At 44.7% G+C, this 23481-nt stretch overlaps 1 protein-coding gene across 2 annotated transcripts; it reads right to left on the minus strand.

The window, feature by feature from the left end:
- Positions 1-4304: 4304 nt before the first annotated feature.
- KDELR2 (KDEL endoplasmic reticulum protein retention receptor 2) lies at positions 4305-23231 on the minus strand. 2 transcript variants are annotated; one of them, XM_047714119.1, is made up of 5 exons: positions 22996-23224; positions 12790-12890; positions 9059-9217; positions 7801-8053; positions 4305-6396 (listed from the first exon to the last, which is right to left on the minus strand). In XM_047714119.1, exons 1-5 carry the CDS (start codon positions 23084-23086, stop codon positions 6362-6364), a joined length of 639 nt encoding a protein of 212 aa, XP_047570075.1. In that variant the 5' UTR covers positions 23087-23224; the 3' UTR covers positions 4305-6361. The 2 variants fall into 2 exon arrangements, with proteins under 2 accessions (XP_047570075.1, XP_047570076.1); XM_047714120.1 differs by lacking the exon at positions 7801-8053 and having other exon boundaries at positions 22996-23231.
- Positions 23232-23481: the final 250 nt, after the last annotated feature.

Genomic DNA, 23481 nt, shown 5'->3' on the forward strand with positions numbered 1-23481 from the left:
GCCGATCTGGGGCTCCTTCCAGGTCAGGAGTGCCGCGTAAGGCCGCCTCTCCAGGGTCTGAAACCACCCAGCAGCTGGGCTGGGGCGTGGGGAGGAGCCTTATCCTCTAAGCGTAAGGCACTGAGTACTTAGCACCTGCACTCTGCCCCAGCCCAGTCCGAGACTCCTTCGTGCCTGCGCGGGTCTCCCCACTGCGCTCCGTCATTCTGCCCTGCTTCTCTCCAGCCCTCACCCCGCCCCATCCATCCCCCAGTGCATTTCCCCTGCGGCAGCCTGAACAACCTGGTTGAACCGTCAAGAGCAGCCCCAACCTCCGCTTAGGATCTTGCAAGTCTGCACTTTTGTGCATGAGATTGACTGGGTTACCATTCTGTCTCTCCACCCCACTGCCTGCCGCCACCCCCCACCCCGCAAATATATCAAGCTCATTCTCACCCCAGGACTTTTACATTGTTTCCTTGGCCAGGGATGTTCCTCTCCAGTTATTTCCATGTCTCTGTCTCAGGTCATTCAGGGCTTAGCTCAAGTTGCAAAGAGGCTTTCCTTCGCCACCTTATCTGAACAGCACACCCACCAGTTCCCATTCCCTCCCCTGGCTTCAGTTCTCCTCCTGATACTTAATCACTCCCTGACATTGTAGCATGTTTATTACCACTTTCCTTCCACCTTAGAGTGTAAATTGCACGAACAACTTACCTTGTCCGTCTTGTTCACTGCTATGCACATAATAGAGCAAATTACAGGCACATATTAAATACTTGATGAATGAATAAACAAACTGAATATCAAGGTTTTCTTTTTTTTAAAGATTTTATTTATTTATTTGACAGAGATCACAAGTAGGCAGAGAAGCAGGCAGAGAGAGAGGAGGAAGCAGGCCCCCTGCTGAGCAGAGAGCCCAATGACGGACTTGATTCCAGGACCCTGGGATCATGAGCTGAGCTGAAGGCAGAGTCTTTAACACACTGAGCCACCCAGGCGCCCCGAATATCAAGATTTTCTAAGTCTGAAGTTCCTTCAGGGATCTGCTAAAGGGCAGGATTTCAGTGTTAAAAAAAATATCGAAATTATATTGATGGTTGTGGAAATCATACAGGGAACTGTAGATGGGGAAGTTACAAGGTTTCTACAGAAAAGAGAACCATTCATTATAAAATAAGTATTCATTGCGTACTTGGTTTGGCCACAAGTGACTTACTCAGAAAGTCAGGGAAGACTCCCCTGAAGAAGATACTAAAATGAGATCTGGAGGAAGAAAAGGAGTTCTGTGGAAGAGAGTAATTCAGAAGCTACAGGACTGTGCCTATGATCTGAATATTCTCAAATGTAATAGTTCCCTTTTGCAGACAGAATTTGTAAGGCTTACCACTAAGTTAATTTTTCTACATAAGCTTTTGTTAGTAAAGATAAAGATACTGATGACTTCATGTCACAAACAATAACAACCCACGAAACTATGACTTCAAACAGGTAGCATACACATGAAAAAGAAAAGAAAATGTATTTCGTATAGGTTTTTCTTCCAGATTTATTTATTTGTGTGTGGGGGTGCAGAAGCAGGGGGAGAGGGCGAGAACCCAAGCCGACTGTGCTGAGTGCAGAAAGCAACAGGGGGCACAGTCTCAGGAGCCTGAGCTCATGACCTGAGCCAAAACCGAGAGTCAAACGCTTAACCAACTGAGCCACCCAGGTGCCCCTGTATTTTATGTATTTCTAATCTCTGCGAGTATGTTTTGCTATTTCCTTGTAACATTATTCCATTTATTGAATTAGAGCTGTTTTAAAACATTATTCCATCATGTTGGTATCTCATAGGAAACATATTAATTTCCTTATTTTAGACAAGTTTTTCAATCTTCTATTAAAAATAGTTTCTAAAAAAAGATTTTATTTGTTTATTTGAGAGAGAGCACAAGCAGGATGAAGGGCAGAGGGAAAAGCAGACTCCCCGCTGAGCAGGGAGCCCGCTGATGTGGGACTCCATCCTGGGATGCTGGGATCATGACCTGGGCAGAAGGCAGACGCTAAACCGACTGAGCCACCCAGGTGCCCTTAAATTAACTTTTTTTTTTTTTTTAAATAGGGGGTCTTCCCACATGGGGCTCAATCCCAGGACCCTGGGATCATGACCTAAGCTGAAAATGCTTAACTGACTGAGCCAACCAGGAGCCGTTATATACTGTATTGTTAGAATAAAGTAAGCTGGAGAAAAGAAAATCATAAGGAAAATACATTTACAGTTCTGTGTTGTATTTATTGAAAATAACCTGCGTATAAGTGGCCCCATGCCGTTCAAATCCATGTTGTTCAGGGTCAACTGTACTTCCAAAATACCAAAGCACAGCTCTTGAAAAGGTAAATAGGCCATCATCACTTTTTTTTAAATGAAGATTTTAAATAAAGATGCCTGACACCTAAGGATCTACCAACCGGATGTAACAAGGGATAACATCCTACCATGGATGCTCCATCTTTTTGGAGAAAAGAAAATTTCTTCGATATCCTTCTCTGCTTGTTCTTTCTGGTTAATTTCACTGTGTTTTTGCAAAATACAGTAAGTATTCTTTGGAGACTTTCTTGGCTTTTCATTTTACCTTCCTATTAACTTGGAGAAAATGTGATCTTTACTTTTTCATTTTTCCAAATCAATTGGTTCATTTCCTCCCCTATTTTTCCCTTTGGGACTTAATTTTCTTTGATTTGAGTAAATGCCTGTGTCCCGAGTAAAGTTAATATCCTTGCATTTAGTCTCTGTCGGGTGGAGGTGGGGCAGTGTTAGCTAGGCGATCTTTCAGGAAATTGGAGAGTTGTTTCTCTAAGCCCTTCTTTACAGCCCTGGGATCTCCAGTTCTCAGAATTCGAAGTAAACAAGTGACTTTTTTTCGATTCAGTGCACACCAGTTTCCTTATTACCCATTTATTGTCTTAGATCCCTTATTGGAGGAATAAATACATTCTGTCTTCCCATTCTGTTTCGGTAACAGAGTCAAGTGTAGTGTAGCACTTGCCTAGAGACTCTCCCCTTTTCGGTGCCCACGGGGAAATTAGAGATGGGAGACCTGGAGCATCCTAGTATTATACAAAAGTATCCCTGTCATTGTTTTAAGACATTCGTGCTGTATTATGCTGCAACCTGCCTTTAAATGGCAGGGATAAGAGGGAATGGTTTCAGAACCCCAGGAGAAATGCCCACAGCACCCACACAAGACCACAGGACATAGGCTTGCTCAGAGGGGTGAAGGAGGGCGGCCCGTATGAGCCGAGTGCGGAGTCCTTGCTATTTCCACATGCAGTCACTAGAGGGCGAGGCGCACAGGAAAACCCCACCTGGAGCCCCAGTCCCATCAGCCCTCAGTAGAGGTCACTCAGGTGGTTTGGGGAGGTACTTAGCCATCAGTGTCTACAGTTGCAGTACTTTCCCAAGGAGGGCAAACTCGATCAATATCATCAAGTAGGTCACAGGGTCTCCTGCCAGAAGTAGTTTCCAGCCAGCTTTGGAGGCAGCTGTCCCAAACTAAGCACAAAGGGAGGGCGAAAAGGGGTCACACTGATGCTGAGCACTTAATGTCTGTGCCTCAAGCTCTAATTTGAGCTTCACAAAATTCCTGTGGCAGGAGTCTCTGAAGGGAACTGAGGGAGATAGAGACTCATGTTAAATCTAGGGTCACGGAGCTAGGGTGTGAGGAGTGACCCCAAAGATTATGCCTTCCTTACTCAGGGTTCCCACCACTCACTCACGATTTCTATTTTTTATTTATTTATTTATTCATTCATTCATTCATTCATTCATTTATTTATTTATTTATTTGACAGAGAGAGACACAAAGAGGGAACACAAGCAAGGGGAGTGGGAAAGGGAGAAGCAGGCCTCCCACTGAGCATAGAGCTGATGCGGGGCTCAATCCCAGGACCCTGGGATCATGACTCAAGCCAAAGGCAGACACTTAACAACTGAGCCACCCAGATGCCCCTCACGATTTCTTTTGCAACAAAAATCTTTGCTTGACCTTTCCAGAAAGCCGTCCAACCTAGTGGCATCTCTGGAAAGGCTGGGCAGGATCTTTTCTGTTCCCCCTGCAACCTTTTCTCCCCAACCTCCCCCCCGGCCCCCTATTTCCCTACCTAATCCTCTCTTGACCAGCTTGTAAGGAAGCAGGAAACGTTATTCTGACATGGATTGAACCGGATGGGGGAGTGGATTGGTGTCTGTAAGCCCCCAACTTAGCCCAGTTAATAGAACTTTCCTTCTCTTCATGCTTTCATTAAAAAAAATTCACACGAATAAAACAGCTGGAAAAAAAATATTCATTACCTGACAACCTTTATTGGAGAAGTGAAAGGAACTTTGAAACAGTGCTTTGTAAGGCGCATCATACAAGGCCTTTGTTTTCTATGTGTGTGAGGACGCTGCCCCAGTCCCGCAATCCCACTCGGCCACCCAGTTTATTAAGATGTCACCCTGGTTGGCCACAGAACGGTGGTAACACCTTAGCCAGTTTCACTTTTACATGGGCAGAATGACTAGAGAAGACACTGATACTTCCAAAGTTAGGCAGCCTGCTGAGGTCCCAGATCCTTGTCATCTGCATTGTGCTCTCCCACAATGATCCCAGCTCATGTTTAATTTACATGCACAGAAACCTTGTGAGCCCCCACCCCGCCTCCAGTGTGGGTCACAGTCTGCTCCATGCTGAGATTTCCCACCCTTTCTCCACGATCTAAGAATCTTTTAAGGAGGATGAAAACAGAAACTAAACCGAGACGAGAATGCTGGGAAGATACAGATACACAAAAGGACAACCATGAGGTGGGGGGTGGTGAGATCGAGACAAGAGGTTCAACTATGCAGTCACACTGCCAATTTAGAAAGATGTTAAGAGACACACTAGATAAAAATAAAACCCATCTAGCTCCCTTCTTCCACAAGATATTTTAATGCAGCAAGCAAAAATACTACATCCTTCTTGTAGTAAGCACTGTTAGTATTCAACACGTTAACATTTAGGGTGCATCACATAAAAACAAAGTCATATGCTTTTGCACAAATCAAAAAAATGTAGCAAATCAATAAAATGGCAAAATCAGGAGGAAAAATTCTAATTTTCCCTCAAAATACAGAAAGTTTTAGATTAATTTGTGGACAATAGACGTTTGCGGCCCCATATAGAGCTTCTGTTGCCAATTGAAAAATGAAAAAAAAAATCATCCTGCCATAGGATGTTCCAACAGCCTAATTCACAAAAAAAAAAAAAAAAAGAAAGAAAACCACAATTTATTCTACATTTAATAAAATGTTTATTCAGGATGGTAACACAAGACAAATCATGCAAGAGCTCAGTAAAAACAAAACAAAACAAAACAAAACAAAAATCAGAGAGTATAAGGAATGGCAATTGGTTGCTGCCAATTAAGAAAAAAATGTAAATCATTTTACCACGTGAAAGTGATACAAAAACCCTTCTGAATCTGAGCAGGGACATGGCTGTAGTCATCTTTCGGAACTGTTAATTCAAGTGATAGGTGACTAACTTGTGTTCCAGTCCTCAGAGGAGTAGAGTCCTATATCCAACCTGATCATTAATATCCCTCACACCCCACATTTAGACGGCAAGCGGCCCGAAGCCCTGTCCCCCAAGTTCTCGGACACCCCTGGAACAATCTCAAAGTCACTCTTCTGAGCAAGAGAGTGGGGCAGGCACCTTTGGTGACTCTTAAACGAGACTCCATCTACATTCAGAATCTGAAAATTTTGGTAATGAAAACCATAAGCTTGTGAGTCATCCTTACCGGCCTTACATGTAGTGTTGTGACGTCCAGGGAAGGATTTCCACATTCGGTGGGAAGAGATGTGAACGAAGATAGACCAGATTGAACATAGTGTCTCAGATTTCAAACAAATATAACTCATCTTTTGGCAAAAAATAAATATAGTGGAATGCAAATTTGATAGATGGAAGAATATATAATCTACCAACTGTCAAGGAGTACAATTTCATTGCAGACACAAAGAATCAAGAGTTTCAAAGAATTAAAAAAAAAAAAAGTTTGCACTTATTCCTCACAAAATCTTCACTTTTGGAACTACCCCAATTGAAGCTACACACTGAATTTATTAATACAGCATTAAGTTTCTTTGTGTAAAAAAATCTTTGTACATAGTAATAAAAAAAGATAAGGCAAGATGCATTAAACAGAAACCTTCTGGTTCTTTTCCTCTGGGTTCTTACAGAGCCACTGATCACTATCTGCAACGAAAGAGTTAAGTTTCTGATTTTCCGTATCAAGCATCTTGTGCCTTTGCTGTGGTAAGAATTCTGTCCGAGCACCCTGAAGGACAGATGCTGGTGACGGTCTTTGGCACTTACGCTGGCAGACTGAGTTTCTTTCCCTTGAGTACTAGAATTTTAAAGAGAAGAAGAGAAAACAAAAGGTTACTGGTCTTGACAAGCTGATCATTTCCTTCTTCCTGTTCCTAGAGGTCTGTCACACTCACGACACTATAGAATAAGGCACAAGGAAAGTCTTTGGCACCAAAAGTTATTGGATTTTGGTGTCAATAAAAAAAGCCCCCTGAACTATGAGTATGTCACATACTCATATACTGGAATTTTCTTCATGTGCCTTGATGTCACAGCAATTGAATTTAAGAAACACAAATTCGACTGAAACTGTCACTAAATTCACATTTTCTTCTCATTACTTTCTCCCCTAATCAACATATAGTAAAATATAACTGTTAATACGTACGGAGGTCTATGAAATTTGGAATGTTAAAAAAGAGAGAAAATATATATCCCCCTGTAGGTACCAATTCTACCATGAGGAACTATACTGTATAGCAAGGGTTCTTAGCCTGAGTCTGTGGTTGGGTTACAGGGGCTCCTGAATCCCCTAAAACTATAGGATACATTTGTGTGTACATGCATTAATACGCCTTTTTTTAAAAAATGAGGACCACAGTTTTCATCAAATTTTTGTGGCATCTGCATGTCCTATATTCATATAAAAGTGAAAATATACATACACAAGGATACTCATCTAAGCACCGTTTTTGTTGTGTTTTTGTTTTTTGAGAGAGAGTGAGTGTGTGCAAGCCGGGGGGGTGGGCAGAGGGAGAGAGAGAATCTTAAGCAGGCTGCACGCTCAGCGCAGAGCCCGACACGGGGCTCAATCTTATGACCCTGAGATCGTGACCTGAGCTGAAGTCAAGAGCTGGATGCTTAACCAACTGAGCCACCCAGGCGCCCCAAGCACTGGATTTTAATAGCAGAAAATCAGTAACAGCCTGAATACCCATAAACAAGGGGCTGAGTAAGTAAATTATGATATAATATACATAATGAAATATTCTATGACTATTGAAAACTATGTAGATTTCTATCTACTGACTTGAAAAACTGTGAATGGGGGAAAACAGGTTATAGAACAGCATGTGTAGTTGAACTCACGTGTCTGTGCATATGCACATACACACACATATACATATATGCATAGACCTATCTGGAATTACATTTATCGAAACATTAACTACGATCATCTCTGAGTGGCAGGGTTTCAGGTGATTGTTTTTAGAATTATAAAAGCAGATTAAATTTCTTATAATCAAAATGTGCTATTACAGAAAAACAATAAAGCTACAGAAAAGAAAAAAAGCTGAAAACCCTGTGTTTTTTTGGAAATGTTTTTCTGAAACCAGCTGTGCTCAATGAGCTAGTGCCAGACTAGGACCATGCTGGGCCAGGGAGCTCCTAGAAACGCGGGGCTGCGGGAACAAAGCAGGGAGGAGGCAGCCCGGGGTACCTTTTGTTATGTACAGGTAGAAGAAGTCGCAGTATAGAATAGTCTGGACAACGCCGGCCACCACAGCAATGAGGTCGAAGAAGCCCTCGAAGTAGAAGCGCCAGATCCAGTTGACGAGATAGAGGGCACGGTAGAGGCCCAAGAAGAACAGGTAGTGGGTGGTGATGGTCTCTGCTTCCCCTGTCTTGCTGATCATGAACAGCTGAGGAAGGATAGCCACGGACTCCAGGTAGATGGAGAAGGTCCACAAAATCTGCAAGAGAGACCAGAGGCTTCAGTCGGCACCCAGCGCCCACCACGAGCTCAAAGGAAATACTCCTGCTTTACTGTGGAGCAGCACGAAGAGCGAGGAATCTGCACAATGGAGTACGAAACGGAATAAATCTCAGAAACGGGAGTGACACTAAAGAGGCACATTCCCAATGACAAGCTAGGTGACCCGGACACCTCTGCCTCTGTGACTCTTCGTGACCCATCTCTCCAACATCTCCTTCCCGGTACAATTTTCTGTGAATCTACCTATGTGTTTCTCCAGGGTAAGCTTGTTCCACTCCGAATCCAGGGTACTCTCTGCCAGGGGGCACGAGGCTGACAGGGCCTTCTATGCTCCCACTGCTGCTTTTCCTTATCAGCTGGTCTCCTTCACAGACTATCTCAATATTTCCACCATCTTTCTTAGTCTTTGGGCTTTTCTGGTGTGGTTAAATCAAAGGGATAAGTAACGCGAACTGTAATTATGCAAACATTCTGCCCAACGTGATTCACACGGACGACAGAAAGCTTTGCAGGTAGCCCTGGGAACATTCTGAATCCATGAGCAGCAGTTTCCCCAGGACGCTAAGGGAAGGGTGAGGCACCCAGGAGTGCAGGGCACCGTGCAAACCACTTTTCCTCCACACCTGCTATACAGCAACACTGCTTAGGGAATTGGCACACAGTTATCAATGTGCAACAGTCCTAGGTGAAGAAGAAACAAAGTTGGGTCTGACTGCAGAGAAGACCATGTTCTTCAAGCACTGGGATGGGCAAGGCACTGTGTTTGCTACCACAGAAGTCGGTTTATTTTCTGGAGGAGAATCCAGCAATAATCTGTCAGCAGATGCCCAAAGAGCTGGGGGCTTAATGCCTGTCTGTGATTTATTTACACCAAATAGTGTATGCTGCACCAGAAGCTTGCCAAATCGCAAAACCAAACAAACCAGAACTACCCACATTACCTGCAAGCCCAAGTGTTTCCCTAAATAACCTCTCAACTAACCTCCAGAGGAGAGAAATCATGATTGACCAGGAAGGAGAGGCCTCCCACAGGGACCACCAGAAACTCCACTCGGAAGGTATCATGATTTCCGTCATAGGTCGCCTTAAATTTCATGTAGATCAGGTACACTGTGGCATAGGAGCAGGCAATGTAGATGAGCTAAGGACAGAAGAAAAGCACAGGTCATCCTTACTTTACAACGGCTCCAACGGCCTTGGCTTTCTACAGCATCCACATGTTCACAAAAGCAAGATCTTTTTCCTTAGCTTCTTTATTTCAAAATTTCAATACAATAAAGTTCACTTCTGAGAGTACATAGTTCTACTAGTCATATAACCACCACCACAATCAAGACACGGAATAGTCCTATCACGTGACCCTCCCACCAGAAACCTCCCTCATGCTGCCCCTCTGCAGTCAAGCCATTCCCGAGGCCCCACCTCTGGAGATAACTGATCTTCTTTTTTTTTTTTCCTTTTTGGATAACTGATATATTCCTGGTCCCTGCAGTTTTTGCCTATTCCAGAATACCAAATAGATGGAATCCTACAGTATGTCCCTGTAAGACCGGCTTCTTTCAAGTACCATAATGCATTCTCGATGCAACCACATCACTGCGTGTATTAATGACGGGTTCCTTTTTACTGCAGTGAAAGGAGGACTGCACAGTGTGTTCGTCCACACACTAGCTTCGGACAGGTGGGCTGGAATTGCTGTCAGCTTGGGGAACAGCGGAAAAAGCTGCTATGAACCTTTATGCCCATGCATTTGTATGAACTGAACTTTTCATTTCTCTTGGGTAAGTGCCTGGGAATGGGATTGCTGGATCATATGTTAAAAGTGTACCTTTAACTTTATAAGAAACTGCCGAAGAATGTATTTTTAATCTCACTTAAAAAACAACAACAACAACAAAAAACAAACAAAAAAACAACTATTAGATAGCAGGTTAGGGAAAAAAACCCCACCAAGTTCAGTGGAGTTCAAAACCAGTACACTTCCCTCCGGCATGAGGGTATTTCTTAGCCAGTGCTTTTCTTCTCCTTTTTATTTGACAGAGGCAGACAGTGAGAGAGGGAACACAAGCAAGGGGAGTGGGAGAGGGAGAAGCAGGCTTCCCTCCGAGCAGGGAGCCCAATGATGGGGCTCCATCCCAGGACCCTGGGATCATGACCTGATCCGAAGGTAGAAGCTTAAGGACAGAGCCACCCAGGTGCCCCTTTTCTTTTCTAAGATGTATTTATTTATTTGAGAGAGAGGGAGGGAGAGCAAGAAAGAGTGAGGGGAGGGGCAGAGAGAGAGGATCTCCAGCAGACTCTTCAACAAGTGGGGAGTAAATCTCACAACCCATGAGATCATGACCTGAGGTGAAACCAAGGGTTGGAGGCTTAACCGACTGAGCCACCCAGGCGCCACTAGCTCCTACTTTTCTAAAGAAAAGACACAATGTAGCTCACGTTTAACTTTACAATGATCAGTTTTACCTACACTGTGTTACTTTAATACAGAACATTAAGATCATTCTATGAAATTTTGTCTGGCAGCATACCAAAAGCAAAACCAAAAGTAAGGGATAACTTGTCAAACACTGCCGCCTACAAGGGAGCTCACATAGCAGTGCAGTGTTCAAAGGCTTACAGTCAAGTTATGTTCTTTCATATTCAAAAGGTCAAACACCATATAGTCACGTGACCCAAAGGAAAAGTCTGTTATTCTGAAATTACAGCAATTTTCAGAATGCAGAATTTTAGGCCCAAGAACCAAAGGGCAGTTTGAGTCTCTGAATGGAAACAAGTGGGATATTAGTCGAGCTACCCGGTACTACTCCTTCAGAAAAGCACCTCATGAAACTTAATGAAGACGTCTGAGCCAATGACTTATCAGGAAAATGAGAGCAATCATCAAGCCCTTCTATGCTTAAAAACAAAGTAAAGATACTAAACTATCCCTAGCACCTCATCATGGAGTTATATTTGCAAATAAATAGTTGGCAAGGTATTAAAGTTGTTGGTCATACCCAAACTACAAAAAAAAAAAAAAAAAAAAAAGACATTAACACCTTATATTGTTAGAGTTCTCTCAACATACAAATATGTGTATACATGGATATGAATAAAATAACATATAATCTACATGTATCAATAAAATACATATACATTTACACAGAGTCTCTTCCAGCACAACATGCAGCCAAGGCACGCGATATAGCCAGGGGTCCCTCCCCAGCACCTGGAACATGGCCGGCCAAGATTCTGTCCATAAAGGCTTAGGCGACCACGGGAGTAAGCAGCTGCTTTCCCCCTCTCCCTGTGCTTGGCATTTAAAGTCAAAGCAATGAGCACATAAAATTTGGCTCTCACTCCTCTGATTTTCAGGACATGCTGGAAAACCAGAACTACAAGAAGGATTCTTCGGAAAGCCAAGTATCCTGAGGGCCACGGAGGAGGTTCTTGCTCACGTGCTTGTAATACCGGCAGTTTTAACTTGCCTGGACAGCAAGCAGGGACCTATCCGTGTTAAGCAGGCTCATTATTTCTTGGACACGAGGCTCCGGTCACTTAGTGACGAAGAATGAAATGATTCTGGGTAACTCAAGTCTGTTTCTCAGTAAAGACCACAGACCCAAATATGGCCTTGTCTACTCTGACCTGTGCTTATAAAAAATGCTTTGTAAGTACAACACCAAGAGGCCTCAGGGTAAACGTGACATCCTCAGCTGGCCTACAATAATCCAGTGCCTACAGCACCGCCCCGCACGCAGGTGCTCAGAAAGCTGTGCAGAACGAATGAATGAAAGAAAGGAGATGCCTTCCTTTCACGCTCTGAGAGTGCCATACTTCTCCCTCCCGGCACCCATCGCAAACTGCCGTCACCCACTGAGTACTGGGACGATCAGTCTACTCTCCCCAGCCAGACACTAAGTCTTCTGCTTGTTTGCGGCCCCGTCCTCAGTGCTAGGGAAGTGCCCGGCGCTTTGGGTGCTCAGTATTAGTTCAAGGACCGCGAAACCGAGGCCTCGGCGAGCGGGAAGCACGCGCCCCCTCGGGTCCACAAGATGTGAGGTGGTACGCAAACACCCTGCGTTTTAGTAACTACAGGTTTTCATGTGGATTCAGAAAAAACAGAAGGACACCAAAGCCACGGATACTAACGCTTAGGACAAGCTAAAAGGTTTTAGAGACACGTTAAACAAGTTATGGTACAGCTGTTATTTAGGCTGGAAGGAGTAACAAAGATGGCACACAAAGAAGTTTACAGGACATGGAATTCGCAGGAAAAGAAAGAAAAGAAGTAGAAGCCTACACATGACCCCTCCCACAACAGCGGAAGGAGGTACTGCACCGAGGAGCCCTCATGCTGAGCCACCCTGCTGGGTCTCCCAGGGAGTCTGTAATTTCGCACGGCTTGAAAACATAATAGTTATCCCTCTTTCTTACAGGGTTATCAAGAGCTTTAGAAGTTTATCATACTCAAGGAACTTAAGGTTAAAAAATCTCTAACTGCAAAGCACTTTAATTAAACAGATACTCCTCTGAAACAGAAAATGTGCTTAATGATAACGCTCTTCCCACTTCTATGTACAAGGTGGTCTAAAAGTGCTTAGGTCGAGAACAGCATGTTTAGACATTATTCTAGAAGATGTCTAAGTACACAACTGACACAAACTTAATAGTTGCCACAGGCCCGCGAATTATGGATAAAATGCATTCCAATTGGATGCCATACCATACCTTCATAGATGTATTATATAATGAAATAAATGAAGTAAAAAGGTCCAGGTAACGAGTTGTGAAGACCAGTGCAAAGAGAAGCTGGCTTTTTCCAGAAATACCTAAGGAAACAAAAGGAAAGTATTAGAAAAGCCTCTCTTAGAGAAGCTGAACCCTTCCCGCAGAGAACACTACAGGAAGTGCAGATATGGAAAGTGGGCTCCAGGGTCAGAGGCTGCTATCTGGGATGACTTCATAAATGAGGACAGCCATCGTTTTCCTTTCGCTTTACATTCTTGAACATGCTCCTGGGGGGAGGCTCTAAGAACCCTGCAGTCTCATCACGCTGGGTGACTTGCCTCAATCGTGCCAACACCAATACGCGAGGATGTACTGTTCAAACGAGTATTCTTCTTTCCTTTTTTAAAGATTTTATTTATTTATTTATTTGAAAGAAAGAGAGAGTGCAAATGGGGGAGGAGCAGAAGGAGAGGGACCAAGCAGACTCTGCCCCAACACCGGGTTCGATCTCACGACACCATCATGCCCTGAACCAAAATCAAGAGTTTGGACGCTCACAGACTGAGCCTCCCCAAGTGCCTCTGAATGCTGTATTTTCCAAATATATATTTTAGGTAAGAATAATTTTACTACTTCTGCTGATACTAACTTGCTTGCTAGCTTTAGCATCTTTCTTTCCACTTTAAAACAATGTCTCTCAACAATGTCACCGCCTCGGGGTCTCATCTGATTACGGAGATAAGGAGCCCAGTGAGGAACACTGCTGCCGTAACAGTGAGCAGTAATGTCACTCCCTAGAGCAGTGGTATGGCCTCCCAAGGTAACTTATTTTGCAAAGGCGCATTTCTTGGACAGGTTAAGATTTTTAAAAACTCCATCTCTTAGATTCATCACAGCCATAAAAATGTTGCTCTGGATGCCACGGCAACAAGAGGGTGGGAACCTACTATGACAGTCCTCAGAAGCAGCAGTCTTTAAAAAAAACAAAAACCAAAAAACCAAAAACAAACAAAAAACAGAAAAACAACCACCACCACCAAAACCCCACCCCAACAACAACCACCTTAAACCTGTTCCCACCTCCAACCACCAGCCCTCCTCCAGAGCACTGTTGCAGCACGTGGAGATCATCTGCGGAAGTGTCGAAGGTCACGTAGTGTGTGTAGTCAGCTTTTCTGACATCTATATTTGGCCAAATATTTATGTGACAAAGGATGTGAACTATGGGTTTCAGATGACAATTGAGCGAATTTATGAAGGAAACAGAATCTGACTACCCAGTCAGAATCCACCCACCTTCCTCTATGTTGCAAACTTCACACCATTAAACATTTCAGTAAGCATGTATTTTGCAGAAATGTTGCTGCACCAAATTATTAGCAACAGTCTTACGGAATGTGGAAATTACGCTGTTTTTAAATGATATTTTACAACATAATTTTGTGGCTTGTTGAAACTAAAAGCCGGGATACAAGAACGTTACTTTCTTTTTTTTTTTTTTTTTAAGATTTTTATTTATTTATTTGACAGAGAAAGAGAGATCACAAGTAGGCAGAGAGGCAGGCAGAGAGAGACAGGGGAAGCAGGCTCCCTGCTGAGCAGAGAGCACGATGCAGGGCTCCGATCCCAGGACCCTGAGATCATGACCTGAGCCGTAGGCAGAGGTTTAACCCACTGAGCCACCCGGGCGCCCCAAGAATGTTACTTCCTACATATGAATAATTGCAGTTCTCGTCTATTCACAAAAATACCTAAATAAAACCTGAAGAAAAAGTTGACTCTCTCCTTCTGGATCAATCAATAGTAACCAATTTCAAGGGTCAAAGGTGGAGATACAGACAGTTTGCTCCTTTTAGTTTTCCCCAGTAATGGGGAGCTTTTTTTCTTATCAGAGATCAGTGTTCCAAAGGAGAACAATGAGGCTGCCAGTCACATAGAGACATGGGAGAGAGAGAGAGATGAGATGAAGGGGAAAAGGACAGGGAGCATGCAGTTCACATGTGGTATTTGTTGAAGCTTTGAGAGAAAAATTCCCAGTTCCTTTCCCATCTGGTTCTTTCCAATATTTTATTTTTTTATTATTATTTTTCAAAGATTTTATTTATTTATTTGACAGGGATCACAAGTAGGCAGAGAGGCAGGCAGAGAGAGGGAGAAGCAGAGAGCCCAATGCAGGGCTCAATTCCAGGACTCCGGGACCATGACCTGAGCTGAAGGCAGAGGCTTTAAGCCACTGAGCCACCCAGGCGCCCCTCCGGTATTTTAAAGATTTTTTTTTTTTTTTTTTTTTTTTTGACAGACAGATCACAAGTAGGCAGAGAGGGAGGCAGAGAGAGAGAGGAGGAGGAGGCAGGCTCCCTGCTGAGCAGAGAGCCGGATGCAGGACCCTGAGACCCAGGACCCTGAGATCATGACCTGAGCCGAAGGCAGAGGATTTAACCACTGAGCCACCTAGGCGCCCCTCCAGTATTTTAAATAAAAAAAAATTATAGAATACATACAGGCAAATCTGTTATAAAGGCTTTATTCTAATGGAACTTCGGAAGCCATACAGATTTGCGATTTTTCCTCACTTTCAGCATTCTTAGACTACAAACCCAGGACTATTGTATCACTTTTACCACTCCTTTTGAGACCCAACTCACATACCACTTTCTCGGGGAAGTCATCTTTGAAGACACCTCCCCCTTGGTGATGTTTATTCATTCAGCAAGTACATAATGGGGACTTCCCACCAGCTGCTGCCCTAGCTCCTAGTTCGGTCTTACAAAATACACTGCGATTATCTGGTTGCCTGTCTTCCCACTTTTTTCGCGACAGACACTGAGATCTCCAAAGGCTAGGGTCATGTCTTACGCATTTTGTATTCTCTGTGCTCAGCTCTGGGCCTGACACACAGCAGGGCTAAGAAAATATCTGCCAAATGAATGAACAAATGGTCCCCAAAAAAAAGGAAAAAAGAGAATTCATTTTATTTTCATGTCATGGGGTAAATTCTCATTTTGTGGTATTTTGGGATAACATTTCCAAAGAGTATCTAAGTCATACTGTGTCCCTATGACCGTAAATAGGCAATGGTCTTTGGGCTCTGCCCTAATTTACTGCCAACCAGAGGGTGGGAGAGTCCCCTGAGCAGGAGAGGAGCGAGAGACAGGCAGTAAGTGGCCTGTAGCTTGTCTCACGGTGCAGAATCCACGCAGGACCTGCCATGCTGGAAATCTAAGTGCACTTATACAGCTCTACCCTAGTCTTCCAGGTCTGGAATCCCGATCAGGAAGCAGCAATTTCTTCCTTTAAGACAGAAAAATTGTCCTGTCTTCACAGATGGCAGAGATCCCAGCTGAAGCCAGAGAGGGCAGGGGCAGGAATCTCTTTCCGGGAGAGAACCTAGTCACTTTCTCCCTGTTTGGGACCAAAGCATGTGAAGGCCGGCAGTTAGCAAGCCATCAAGAATATTCATTCTAGGGGCGCCTAGGTGGCTCAGTGGGTTGAGCCTCTGTCTCTGGTTCAGGTCATGATCTCAGGGTCCTGGGATCGGGCCCCACATCGGGCCCTCTGCTCAGCAGGGAGCCTGCTTCCCCGACCCCCACCTCTCTCTGCCTGCCTCTCTGCCTACTTGTGATCTCTCTCTCTCTCTGTCAAATAAATAAATAAAATCTTTAAAAAAAAAAAAAAAGAACATTCTAGGTCACTCAGTCGGTTAAGCAGCTGCCTTCGGCTCAGGTCATGATCCCAGGGTCCTGGGATTGAGTCCCACATCGGGCTCCCCATTCAGCAGGAAGCCTGCTTCTCCCTCTCCTTCTGCCTGCCGCTCTGCCTACTTGTGCTCTCTCTCTCTCTCTGTCAAATAAATAAATAAAATCTTAAAAAAAAAAAAAAGAATACTCATTCTAAAGGTTTCTGAAATGGCCATCCCAATACCAAATGCACCAAATATTTATATTAATGAGTATACCATTTTAAATGGAAATCAGTCATTAAACCCAACACCATTTCTGTCATTTCCCATTGGGCCAAGTTAGGTTTAATACAATCCTACAACTATACACTACAGTGTGTATTACTTTAAATCATGCTGCAGTTTGAAAGTTGCATTTCTTTTATTTCCAGTGGTTTACAGAACAGAACCCTCGACCAAAGAGAAAAGCCTTTCACAATTTATTTTTGTCCTGGTAACAGCTGAGCTGCAAGCAAGTTCCGTAAGTCAGACCACCAGGACAGTCTGCACTGTCAACCAGGCAGCATTCAACAAGGGCCCCAGGCACCATACTCCAACCCACTGTCCGTAAGGATGTGGATACTCTCGTAAAGACCATTAACACGGGGAGAGTGGGTGGCTCAGTGGGTTAAAGCCTCTGCCTTCCGCTCAGGTCATGATCCCAGGGTCCTGGGACCAAGCCCGTGTCGGGCTCTCTACTTAGCAGGGAGCCTGCTTCCTCCTCTCTCCTCTCTCTCTGCCTGCCTCTCTGCCTACTTGTGATCTCTGTCTGTCAAATAAATAAATAAAATCTTTAAAAAAAAAAAAAAAAAAGACTACTAATGGTGCCTGGAACCAGAAGCCTAAGAGTCAGGAGCTGACTTATAACACAACTCTTGTGACTTAGGAAAAGAGAGGCTCTGGAGCCAGACAGACTGGGTTTAAGCTCAGCCCCTGAACACACACAGTAAGCCTGGGCCCATTACATACATTGCGCCCCACCCACAACCTCACTTTCTGCATCTGTCTAATGGGAACAAATTATGACAACTTTGTGGGACTGTTAAAGAATAAGTGCTCTATACTATACCTGCCACAATGGAAATGTTTGATAAATGACAGTTCTTACTAGGTACTGTTTCACTGTTTTTTCTTGTTTTCAAAGAAATCCATGCTATTTAATTAAAAATTCCAACTGGGCTAAAATATATGGAAAAAAACACAAAAGGACCTTTTGACATCCCTCCCACCTCCATTTTAAATGAAACTTTCCAGGCTTTTCAAAAGCCAGGGTGGCTCAGTCAGTTAAGAGGCTTCCTTTGGCTCAGGTCATGATCCCAGGGTCCTGGAACAGAGCCCCACACCGGGCTCCCCGCTCAATGGAGAGCCTGCTTCTTCTTCCTCTCCCTCTGTCTGCCACTCCCCCTACTCTATCAAATAAATAAATAAAATCTTTTAAAAAAAGCTCCTTTTATATATGTATTTGTATCTGCACCTGCATATACATTTACCCGTTAAAATGGGGTCATAGAATCTTTTGCTTTACAATTTGCTTAAAAAAACAAACAAACATTCTATTTGAGAGAGCGAGTGAGAGAGCAAGAGAGCACAAGCAGGGGGAGCAGCAGAGGGAGAGGGAGAAGCAGCCTCCCTGCTGAGCAGGGAGACTGATCCAGGGATTGATCCCAGGACCCTGGGATCATGTCCTGAGCCAAAGGCAGATGCTTAACCAGCTGAGCCACCCAGGTAGGCCCCTATAATTTGCTTTTTTATCTTAACCTCTCAGATTTATCTTCCCCTGTTAACACTTCCAGCTCCTTCTTGTTAATAGCTGCACAGTGTTCCCACAGTACAATCATACCACATTTGTGCAACCGCTCCATTAACGGACATTTGGGTTGTTTGCAATTTTGTTTTTATGAATACTACACAAACATCCTTTTATCTATAAACAGTGTTCTATAGTTATTTAGGTACAAGGAACATCTTTATACTTACAGATAGTTAACTTACAGATAGTTAACCTCTTACTTTTTTCACGCAGTAAGGAGACAATGGTATGCCTTGCTGTTTTACCGTCAGAGTTCCTAACTATAGTGAGCCTGGGCATTCACACCTAATGGGCCTTTTTTTTTTTTTTTAAAGATTTTATTTATTCATCAGAGAGAGAGAGAGTACACACAAGCAGGGCACAGAGGCAGGCAGAGGCAGCAAGAGAAGCAGGCTCCCTGCTGAGCAAGGAGCCCGATGCGGGACTCGATCCCAGGACTCTGGGATCATGACCTGAGCCGAAGGCAGCGGCTTAACCAACTGAGCCACCCAGGCATCCCCTTAATGGGCTTTTTGCTATTCTTCTGTGAACTGCCAACTTTGCCCATTTTCCTATCCTTTTTTTTTTTTTTAATTTGTAGGAGTATTTTATTATGTGTGTTATGTATATTATGTGTCTTATGTGAGCTTTTCGTCGCTTAGATATATTGCAGATTACTTCTCTCAGTTTACTGTCTTTTAACTTTGATGACATTCTGAATCAGTAAGTTAATTTGGGGAGATGAATCATCTTGCCTCCTTACCAGCCTATCTGGTCCTATTCAGAACCATGGTTATAAAGATACGTTCAGGTCATCTTCTATGTCCATTAACAAAGTTTCAGACTTTTCTTCACAGAGGTCTTACATACACCTTGCTGGGAAGTCATGGGAGCCTTCCCTGGGATCCTTCTAGCCACTTCACATCCACAGGATTTACTGCCTACATTTAATACCCTTTATGTTCATCTTTTTATATATGTCTTATTATTTCAAGTAAATTACAACTTTCTTCAAACCAGAGACTTTGCTAGCTACAAGGTGCTTCTCTGAATTGCAATCCTAGTGCTTTGCACACAATGGGTGGCCAACAGATGTTCGAGAGCAATGATTAGCCAACAGACTGGCACTCAAAAGAACAGAGGAGACAGCTGCTACAAAGAGTGAGCTGGGAATGTGATACAATAGCTTCCTGACCTCAATAAGATGAGATTTTGTATTCAAAATTATATGCTGTCCAATTATGAGAAATGGAGGGGACGCTGGATGTTCCTGTCATGTTTGGAAGGATAAAAAGTCTACGACAAAACCAACCTAACAACACCTAACAACAATCAAAGCAAAGGAGGGGAGAGACTAGAAGAGGGCGCCTGGGAGTGACGGATCTCAAAAGGACTCCACTAGTAATTTAAACACAATAGATACAGCGCTATTAATAACTGTCAGCCAGCCTACAGAAAAATGTTGCTAGGAAGTTCTTCATCTACATACCAAGGCTTATTCTCCCAAGGCTATCCAGGTCAGTGTTTAGGACAAGGACAAAGTGATAACTTGAACGTACTGTGGATCCAGCTGCAGCAACAGTTCAGGGATCTGAGAAAGTCACACTTCAACTGGGCACCCCTTTGTAATGACAACAGCAGACAAAGACAGAGCTAAACCAAGATCAGCTCTCCTGTCCTCACATTAAAACAGGCCCTTTAAGGTGGCCATCCTCAAATCAGATGGTCAGGAAAACAGAATCTGCAGCTTCCTCACTAATCTGCCTCATCCCTTACCCTAAGGGAAAAAAGCCCCATGGTTCTGGCTGCAGGGATGTTCAAAACAGGTGCCCAAATCCTAAAATGAACCCTAATACCAGTATTGTCAAAGTGAGAAACACAACCTGAACGTACAAGTCTCTTATTCCAGTTATTTGAGAAACTCATATTGAATTCTTACTCTTTCAAAAGCCTCTAAACAACTTTCATAATTTAGAATGGAAAAACAAAGCAGCCAATCAAATTTAGCATTTAATTATGAATAAATGATCTCGGTGATTTTGATTTCTAAAGGGCCAGGAAATCTCATGTATAAGAACTAAAATGATCCTAAATCTGACAAAGAGAATAGTTTAATAAGTGCTACAGGTTAACTGTTGGGATACTTGACAAACACACAACCCATCTTGACAAGCATACCTACCTTCCTTACTATTTTGGTTGAAGTATTTTCTGTTTTCCTAAATGCTCCTAAATCTCTCAAATGAAGATAGTGAATATAAAAAAATAAAACAAGGGCGCCTGGGTGGCTCAGTGGGTTAAGCCTCTGCCTTCGGCTCGGGTCGTGATCCCAGAGTCCCGGGATCGAGTCCCGCATCGGGCTCTCTGCTTGGCAGGGAGCCTGCTTCCTCCTCTCTCTCTCTGCCTGCCTCTCTGCCTACTTGTGATCTCCGTCTGTCAAATAAATAGATAAAAATCTTAAAAAATAAAATAAAATAAAATAAACAAAACAGCAAACCCTCTCACTTTCTCCACATTACTCAAGGTTCCCTTAAGAATTTTATACGTGGAGGTATACTAGCTTCTCCCCCAACATCTTAGTTTAGATACCTGTTTAAGACACAGCATGCTTCAATACTTAAGGACTTGACAGAGAACAGGATTCTGAGAAATACACAAAAGAAAATGAAGATACTCATACAAAAATTATGGAGCAAAAAATCAAGATAAAAGTAACATTTTCTGAGTGAGGGTGGACGAAGTGGGTAAAAAAGGTACACACTTCCAGTTATATAATAAACTAAGTCCTGGGGATGTCATGTATAGCAGGATGACTATAGTCAGTAACACGATATTACATATTTGAAAGCTGGTTAGAGAATAGATCTTTAAAGTTCTCATCACAAGAAAAAAAATGGCAAACTATGTGTGGTGATGGATGTTAACGAAACTCACTGTGGTGATCATTTCACAACATATACATATATCAAATCATTATGTTGCACACCTAAAACTAATACAATGTTATATGTCAATTATATCTCAATAAAGCACATGGCGGTGGGCACATTTCCTGAGTGTAATGAAAAAGATGACCTAAACTACTAGTCTGGCATCAGAGTTTAAACTAAAACTACTTTGGCCAAAATAGATACTGATTCAAAAACCTTAACTGTGATTAGATTGCTTGTGTTTCAATCCTGGCTCTACCACTAACTTCCCCATCTCCTTTCAGGCTCAGTTCCCTCCTCCACAGAATGGGGACAATAGCACCTAGCTCTTAGGATCATTTTAAAGACTAGGTGGAAAAAGCTACGTAAAGCATTTAGTGCACTACCTAGCACACAGCAAGCACTTAATCATCAGCTGTCACAGTTGCCACAATTACTTTTCTATAATTGGAAAACTTAGGACTGAATCTCTCAGAATGTGTACAAAACGAGAGATCATCCCCAAGCCAGACAACACCGGGTTCAGTACATGGACTTTGGAACATCCATTTTGACTGCTCAAAGGTCTCTTGTTTTTGCTTACTTCCTCGATCTCAGGTACGTTCTGGGGAGATAGGTGCGTCCTAAAGACAGCAGTCAGTGATGTGGGGTGTTACTCTAGATATGGAAATCTTTAGAAACTGATCAGGGAAATGGGATCTCTGCCACCTAGGTAGATCCATCTTTTACTGCCTCTGCAAAAATTAAGCCCTCGAACATGGAATCAAAAAGAAGTTTAAAGAGGACACTGCATTTCAAGAAATCATCTAAAAAATTGCCCCTCCGAAACTTTTACGGTTAATGAAATGGAAAACTTCACAGTTGTTATCTGGGAAAGATTTGTCCCACTGCCTCCCAGCAATGCATGCATGAAATGTGTACTCCAGAGGAGGGAGTCGCCAACTCACTGGTGACGTGGAGTGAGGAATTACAGGAGACCACATGAGACCTCGGCGAGCCCCGGAGCCGCAGGTTTAAGAGAACCCGTTATTAGCTGGAGGCACTTAGGAGTTCGACTAACTAGTTCGTTTTTCAAAGCAGCACTGACGGTCCCCAAGAAATTCACTTAGGAACCTCCTCACACTTCCTCCCGCGGCGGCCGTGATCATGAACCCCAGAGCTGGGGTGAAGCCCACAGAACTCTAGGGTCAGACCTGACGCGACACCCTAACCCAAAGGCCAGTCCTCGAAGAGGCAGGGTAGCGAGCGGGGTGACCTCCCGCTCCCGCTCCACCTCCCGGGCTGGCCTGGCTGCCACGTCAGGCCCAGCGGGCCGCGGTCCTGCCCATCCTCCTCCCTCCCGTCCCATTGATTCGCGGGCTCCCAGCACCTCCGGACCCGCCGCCCAGGCGCCCGGACGCCCGGGCGCGCGGAGCTGCGCCCATCAGAGCCGAGGGCACCGGGGCGAGCCTGCCGGACTCCCCCGGCCCCCGCCCCATCCAAACTTTTCAGACTGAATTGGGTCCCGCGTATTCCGGCTGGCGCCTCCCCCGCCCCGACAGCTCAAGTTCGGGAGCCCACCCAGCGCCCAGCGGGGCCCAGCGCCGCGACACCCCTCCCGGCCTGCGCGCCCACCCCGAGGGGCCGCAGGGCAGGGTCCCCCCGCCCCACGCCCAGGCCGGCCCCCCGCCGGGCCAGCCGAGGGGGTGTGTCGAGCGCCGCAGGCCCGCGGGCCGTGGGGCGACCCGGCCTGGCGCCCGAGCCTCTCCAGGACCTGGCCCGCCGCTCACCGGCGCAGGAGCGCGTCTTCCAGATCTTCAGCAGCAGGATGACAATGGCCGCCAGGTGGGACAGGTCCCCCGTCAGCCGGAAGATGTTCATGGCGGCGGCGGTCGGCGCGGCGGCCCGGGGCTCGGCAGCTCAGGCGGCGGCGGCGGCGGCGGCAGCGTCGGCCCCTGAGAGGAAGCGGCGAAGATGGCGAGAGCGGGCGCGACGTGGCCAGGGACGTGGCCGAACTGCCGGCGCGCGCGGGGTAGTCTGGGAGAGGGGAGGCCGCTGCCAGGCCCCGCCCCTGCCCCGCCCCTTAAAGGGGACGCGCCCAGCGTAGCCCGGGTCTGAAGTGACGGCTCAGGGACTCCCTCCGCAGGACCCCGACCCCTCCCCAACTTCCCCCTGCCGGTTTTCGGCTTCCCCTCGGGTGCCAGCGATTTCCTTTAATTTTTGAAATGACACTCCCTTGTGAGAGATTTTCCCCCGCACCCCATCTTAAGAGCTCT

The sequence above is a fragment of the Lutra lutra genome, chromosome 18 (genome assembly GCF_902655055.1).
Source record: "Lutra lutra chromosome 18, mLutLut1.2, whole genome shotgun sequence".
NCBI classification, from domain to species: Eukaryota; Metazoa; Chordata; class Mammalia; order Carnivora; family Mustelidae; genus Lutra; species Lutra lutra.